The sequence below is a fragment of the Gigantopelta aegis genome, chromosome 4, assembly GCF_016097555.1.
Source record: "Gigantopelta aegis isolate Gae_Host chromosome 4, Gae_host_genome, whole genome shotgun sequence".
Classification (NCBI taxonomy): domain Eukaryota; kingdom Metazoa; phylum Mollusca; class Gastropoda; order Neomphalida; family Peltospiridae; genus Gigantopelta; species Gigantopelta aegis.
The window spans coordinates 37,406,308-37,413,650 of NC_054702.1; the positions used below are offsets into that span (position 1 = coordinate 37,406,308).

The 7,343-nt window shown below is 33.7% G+C and overlaps 1 protein-coding gene across 2 annotated transcripts; it reads right to left on the bottom strand.

Annotated features, from left to right (window-relative positions):
* Positions 1-305: 305 nt before the first annotated feature.
* On the bottom strand, positions 306-7,173 carry LOC121372040 (charged multivesicular body protein 2a-like). Of its 2 annotated transcripts, none has more exons than XM_041498284.1 (6): positions 6,838-7,173; positions 5,448-5,626; positions 4,581-4,760; positions 3,484-3,614; positions 2,885-2,946; positions 306-1,485 (listed from the first exon to the last, which is right to left on the bottom strand). In XM_041498284.1, exons 2-6 carry the CDS (start codon positions 5,613-5,615, stop codon positions 1,355-1,357), a joined length of 672 nt encoding a protein of 223 aa, XP_041354218.1. In that variant the 5' UTR covers positions 5,616-5,626; positions 6,838-7,173; the 3' UTR covers positions 306-1,354. The 2 variants fall into 2 exon arrangements, with proteins under 2 accessions (XP_041354218.1, XP_041354219.1); XM_041498285.1 differs by having other exon boundaries at positions 7,152-7,166.
* Between the last annotated feature and the right edge of the window lie 170 nt (positions 7,174-7,343).

Consider the following 7,343-nt stretch of genomic DNA (forward strand, 5'->3'; position numbering starts at 1 on the left):
GAGTAATTATCGTCCTGAAATTCATGTTCTGTTTTTTCAGTCGGTAATGTTAATAATGAGCTTAATTTATTTATGACATTATACTTTACAGTTTAATGCCAATTTAATGCACCCTCCCAACAAAACAATAATATTAGAAATACAATAATTGTTTGAAGAAAAAACTGCGTTTTGTATCTTAAATTTGCTATATGAAAGACTGGTCCCAGCACAGGTCAAACAAAGATGGCGGACAGTTGGAAAGAATCCGTTTTTACCATTGAAATGACAATAAAACAAGTAATTTTTTTATTATTATTCATCAAACTTATAATGCATTCAAGAACAAAAAACTGCATAATATTGCATGATGGGGTGTTTTATTTATACTGTGCACAAATTATTGTTACATAATCTGTGAAAGGCTAAGGGTCTGATCAAAATTTATACGTCACGGTCGGGAGTATTTTCGATCAGAATTTTATGCTCCAATTTGTTGCCTCCATGTATAAGCAGACTCTCTTCTTTTTGAAAGAGTTTGTAGACTTCAAAAGTCGGCTAATACACGGCAATATACGGTAGTCAAACTACAACCAGTAATGTGAAAGAAAAAACCCCCCACCAATAAACCAACCAGAAAGGTTTCCTGCCTATATCTTATTGGTCTATTATATAAGGTAATGGTTTTGAGTTCCACTGTTTGGAAGAACTGTACCATTGGAAACACAAATTCGTAGAAAACTTATATTCATGTCGAATATGAAATGTAAATGTTGTATTAATTTTGCTCGAACAGAAGTATAGGTGATCCCATGTGTGGTCAACCTAATTTCATTGTCACTGCTGTCTTATTCACAAAATTTTGCACTCATAATTTCTGGCGTAGTTTCACTTATTTCAGGGACGTTGTGTTATGAACAGATGAATAAGGACTGAATTATTCAGCTTGAATGGCAGAGATAATCAGGGCCAAGTTCATTCAGACCAAGCAGAAAAACGTCCAATAGACTGGTTCTAAAATTTATATTTTGAACAATATTTTAATGTCCAGAAGTACAGAATTTGAAACATTAATCGTGGGATTATTCAATACTTTCCATGGATAGACAAAGAGTTATATACTTGAATCTTTCAAGGATCCCATGCAAAATACACAGGTCTTGGACCTGTGGACCTGTATTGCATATGACCCCTACAAAACCTATCATCTAAACTACAAATTACTGTGTGAGGCTTTTCATATTTTTCAAATTAAAAATATGTCCGCTTCAAAACTTGCCTATAAATCGAACGTTAATGTGACAGGTTTCATATTTTTCATGTTATATGACATCGAGAAAATAAATATCCATTTAAGTATTCCCTCCGAAATGTTTCACTGTCTCCTCAGATTTTCTAATCTGGCTTCCAAGTCAGCGTCGGCATCACTAACACCCGCGGCGGCAGCAGCTTGAGGCTGGGCCTTTTTGGTTCCACTTGCTAAAGTCTGGCCAGTCACCGGCAGATCTGTAATGGTTAAACAAATAATGTTTACTAAGCAACTGATATATTATAGTAAATTAAACCCATATGTTATGATCCATGACAATATTTAACACACAGTTGTGGACATTTCTTACACAGTTGTTGGTGAGAACACCATTGGTTATTTTTGTATACATGTGATAGCACTTTAAAGATATACAACTGGCTGCTCCTAGATGATGACCAGGTCGCCACTGCCCATCCATCCAATGACTAAAAAGCACAATCGAAATCAATTGCTCTGTAGCAAATAGGTTAATCTGAAATTGATTTTTCTGTTTAAAGTTTGTTTTTGTTTAACAACACCACTAGAGCACATTGATTTATTAATCATCAGCTATTGCATATCAAACAGTTAGTAATTTTGACATACAGTCTTAGAAAAGAAAGCCGCTATATTTTTCCATTAGTAGCAAGGGATCTTTTATATGCACATCCCACAGACAGGACAGCACATAACATGACTTTCGATACAACTTCAATATAATGCACTGGCTGGAACAAGAAATTGCCCAATGGGCCCATCGAGAGGGATCGATCCTAGACTGACCGTGCATCAAGTGAGGGTTTTACCACTGGACTACGTCTCGCCCCCATATAAAAATGTTGGTTAAAACACCATCAGTTATTTTTGATAACACATACTAATAACAGATATATGACAACTGGCTGCTCCTAGATGATGACTAGGACGCCAATGTAGAAATTATTCAGCCCTAAGGAAAACCTGCAATGCATAGCAGCATTTGTACGAGCTACTGGGGTCCCTGTCTGAACATTCGAAGAAGAAGAATGAAGAATACGGATTAACAGCAAAAAAACCAGAAAAACTGTACAGATGATTTAAGGATTAAAGAAACAGGAATTCTGGATAAATCTGGAAAACGTTCTTCTCTGATAGATCCTATAACCAAAGCTCCTCAGGCAAGCACTCTGGGCGACTAAGCTAACTCCCTCATCCCCTCCCAGGTTTCAATACAATTAGAGAAATTATTGAATCATAAACCAACAGCAAATATGAAGAAGGGGGATGGGATTTAGTTCAATCGGTTGTTTTTCTCGTTCCAACCAGTGCACCACTACTGGTCAAAGGCTATGGTATGTGCTTTTGTGTGTGGGGAAAATGCATTTAAAAGATCCTTTGCTGCATTAGGAAAAATGTATCGGGTTTCCTCCGATAACTAATGATGATGATTAATTAATCAATGTGTTCCAGTTGTGTCATAACACAAAACAAACTTCTTTTCGATTCTTGGACCAAAGCTCCTCAGGTGAGCACTCTGCTCACTAAGCTAAATCCCTTGCCCCACTCCCAGGTTTTAATACAATTAGAGAAATTATTGAATTATAAACCAACAGCGAATATGCAGGAGGTACTTACTTGACAGGTCATCTGCCATCTGAAGACCTAATTCATCCAGCACCTGGGACACAATAGCATCACTAAAAATTTAAATTAAAAAATGTATTAATGGAAAATACTTTCTCAAAATATCTACTGTAAAACCAGGAAAAAATCATGTGCGTATCAATTTTGCATTGTTTGCGCCCAACCTCAAGTCGCAAAATTTATACGCATGCATTATTTTCAAACTTTAAACGTTGCGAACATACGCTAAGGTGCATATTCACAGAAAAAAACAGTTCACAATATTAATTCGGTTTACAGTACATTTAAAACTGAACTCTTAATTTACATAATGTTTGCCAATTATTAGTGTCTAACATGTAAGTCAGTGGCAAGATGGAGCAATAAAAGTTTAAGCAAATCTATTTTCTTTCCTAACAATTTTTTTTTTTTCATGTTTGCTTCTGCCTTGTTTTAACATAACATACTAATTTTAAAAAATGTTCACTGGTTAAATAAAGCATAAGGTTGCAGCAAACGTGAAATGTTTTAATGGATCACTTGGAAATTGATATTTTGCCAGTAATATTCTATTTTGTGTTGTATAAATTCCCAGCTTGTAGTGTTCTAACCTCTCCTCTTCATCGTCCTCGTCCCCCATAGCATCATCAATGGCATCGCTCATCATTTCTTCTTTCATGTCCATTATCTCAGCCTGTTTCTCAAACTCCATCATAATTTTTTGTATTTGAGGTAGTTTCAGCTAAACAAAAAACACAAATCATTCAAAATAGTAGCACATTATATGATTACATATTAGTTTTCTATCTTATAAAATGATTAAAACAAAAACAACAATTTAAATTAAAAGTAAAACAAACAAGTTCCTATGATTTTTATTTTTTTTACTGATTAAATATAAACCAAGCATTCTGAATGTACTGCTAAAGCAATACTCGTTCCCTACTGGGCCCAACAATGTTTTGATCTCCTAAATTCAAGGGACATAACTCTGTCAAAAATGGGTAATACACCAGGAAAGTCAAAGTTGATCTTTAACAGTACATAATAAAGCTATACAAAATTTCAGCCCAGTATACTGATGCATTGTGAAAAAAAATTCTGGAAAACTACATATGGGACACACAGACAGACAGAAGGAAGGATGTAGACAAAATCTAGTTTCTTCCAGTTTGACTTAATAACCCCCTACCTAAAGATTTCAGTATCTATGAATATGTTTAACATTTGTTCAACAGTTCTATTTGAAATGTATAAACCATGACATTTTACACATAAATATTTGCAATTCATTTTAAAAAGTATATGCTTCTTCTAGTGTAGAGAATCAGTTACAATTTCATCACTGATCATTGCAGGCACCAACTGATCTACATTCGGTTACACAATCGGTTAGAATTATATGAGGACCATGCACCTACTGTCATGTTCCCCAGGTTTTAATCCATACTACTGACAAAATTTACATTTATTAATGTTTAATATCTTTTTCCTTTATGCATACATGTAATAAAAAAAATAAAAATAAAATAAAAACCCTAACATATTTACATCAATTCCATCATCAAAAGTCGAAGAACAATTACAGTTAACATTTTCTCACACAAATGATTATGGATTTTTATAATCGATCATCACACTGGTACAGCCAAACCAATCAATTTCCAATTATAACTGATCATTGGAACATCACTAGCTTCTTCAGTACCTGTTTGTTCATTGTGGCCATTGCTTTGGTGACCCCCTTCATGGCTTGTGCCATTGTGTTGTTTGCTTTTAGAGTCTGAATTTTTAAAGACACAGCCTGTATGTTTGCCCTCATTGAAATGAACTTCTTCACATAACGTCGGGTTCGTACCAGATCTTTAGCCATAACTTTTACAGCATCCTGGAAAAAAAAAAAAAAAAAATGTTTTAATGTGTGCTAAAAATCATACCTTTTCAGGTCCTAATCCAGCAGGTAAAATGGAGCCTTGAAACGTCTGCTCAAGTCACAGAGTTATTAGCAGAAGTGAGAACTCAAAGTAGACATAATATTTTTGACCTAATCTTATTTAAACAACAATGAAACATTACAAAAGGTATCGATAAATGTTCACTTCACTCATTTTTTTTATTAAACTTGTCCCCTTATTTCTCGAAAGGGAGAATTCACTTCTACTTTTTAAATTCTAGATTAGAGCCTGCACTGTTGTTTCACTTCAACACTCAGTTTTCTTCTCCACAGTTATCTTTTATGGTATGCTGTCAACAACAAAAAAATATATCTTTGATAACTATAAATGACAAATTTGGAAAAATAAATCCTTCATATATTGGCTACATAACTGATGCTTGTGATTGATTTTTGTTTTGTTTTAAATGCATGCTAATACAGCCTTGTATGTAAACATTTCCATCTAGGAGCCACATGGCACCTACTTCTATTTTTCATATAGATAACATGAAATGTCACATATGCAATCAAATCGGTTGCAATCTAGAGGGCTGTAATATAAGTTAGTATTTTTGCAAATAATGTAGTATGTATTAAGAAATAAAATACATGAACTCAAAATAAAACAAAAATACATACCATCTGTCCTGCTTTTGCCATTTTTTTAATATCAGCTATAACTTTTTTCTCTTGTTGTTCCATTTTTTGTCGCTCTCTATCGAGATCCCTCATAGCTTTACTCAGTGCTCTTTGATTCTGTCTGAGCATCTCTTCTGGAGTTTTCTTCCTCCCAAATAACCATTCCATCTTCTATAAAACTGATCGATAAAATTAAATCTCAGTATTTTCCAATTTTCTTTAAAGGAAATGTTTTATTTAACAACACACTCAACACCTTGTATTTACGGTTATATGGTGTCAGACATATGGTTAAATATATATATACAGAGAGAGGAAACACGCCGTCACCACTTCATGGGCTAATCTTTTTGATTAGCAGCAAGGGATCTTTTATATGCACCATCCCACAGACAGGATAGTACATACCACAGCCTTTATTATACCAGCTGTGGAGCACTGACTGGAATGAGAAATAGCCCAATAGGGCCACCGACGGGGATCGATCCTAAAATTTCTTTAAAGACACTGTCCCGAGTTTGCTGCCATTGTAAGATGTTTCCTACTGATATAATTTTGTAACATTTGACTAAAATTACATACTAAATAGAGACTCTTGTCCATTACCCGATTCATTTAATATTTTGCATAAAGAGTTTCCATTATGTCCCAGGCGGAACACTCTGTTTATTGTATATAATTTTAAAATGTTATTGTAGATTCCAAAAGCTATGAATATACAGTACTGGGCATAGGGATGATTATTATTTAAATTGCACAAGTTGGAATCATTGTTTTAAGTTTTAAAATTATTTGCAATAAACTATAGTCCATTCCATCCTCCTACAAAAATATTTTTGTATCGTCCGTTGCCCTGTTTCAGTGGTTGCGTTGTTTGTGCACAATAGTACGTAAATTTGAATATTTTTTTACAAATCTGACTTTTGCGTGAAGAATGTAAACAAATGTCTGTCATATTCACAGAAATGTTCGTAAAAATAGTTAAAACGAGCAAAGAAAGCAAGATTGAACTTCACCCACTCGTAAACACAGCATATTTCTTAATACCTTTTTTATATGATTTTCAAAGACTGTAATTTAAAAGAAAACTTAATTTTAAAACTATTTCTGTCTGTTAGTGAGTACACTAAATGAGAATAAGTCTATACATTAATTAATTTTAGTCATATAAACATTTTAAGCATTGTTTATCCTTTCCATTTAAATATAATATGTACGGCGACTTTGCCCAATAGGAAATGGGATTTACGGCTATCTCGCCATGGGCAAGATCGACGCTGGGCGAGATCGACGGGCTCCTTTGATCAGACCACTTATGATCTATTAGCATGGTATCCCAATCAACCAAATGATATATTATTACAAAGAAAGGAAAATTAAATTAAGTTACCTGTTAAAAATGTTTCACATAAATGTCACTGGCAAGGGGGCATCTGATGCAGGGGGTTCCCAGTGTATTTCTATTTGTGTAGTGATGAGTAACAATCATGCACTCAGATCATGCAGTCATATGCTCCTTTTCAAGATACACAAGATAAATATTAGCACAAGATACAGATCTGCGATTTAATGTCAATTTACCCAAAGGTATATGAATTAACTGCTTGGTAAAATAAAGGAATTTATATAACGCAGTTGTTGGAATAATGCAAAATAATATCTAGTTGATGAAAAAACCTAAATATTATTGACCTCACTTCCTACTTTTTGTTATTTCCGTTTTGCTGTTTTTGTTGGTGACGTCGTAAAATTGGAGAATTACTCTGTAACCAAAGTCTTAATCCAAACAATTCAAATATATTATGATAATATATATATTGATATAGTCGTAATTCATTAATATTTATTAAAATACTAATCTATATTTTTAATAAAAATTGTATTCAATGTATTATT

What these genes read in the sequence shown, in the direction of transcription:
- LOC121372040 (XM_041498284.1), bottom strand. Translation starts at nt 5,615, where the DNA reads ATGGAATGGTTATTTGGGAGGAAGAAAACTCCAGAAGAGATGCTCAGA. An exon ending in TGGCAAAAGCAGGACAGATG is followed by an intron (nt 4,761 to 5,447) that starts GTATGTATTTTT and finishes TTTTTTTTCCAG; the next exon opens with GATGCTGTAAAAGTTATGGC. An exon ending in TGGCCACAATGAACAAACAG is followed by an intron (nt 3,615 to 4,580) that starts GTACTGAAGAAG and finishes TTTTTTGTTTAG; the next exon opens with CTGAAACTACCTCAAATACA.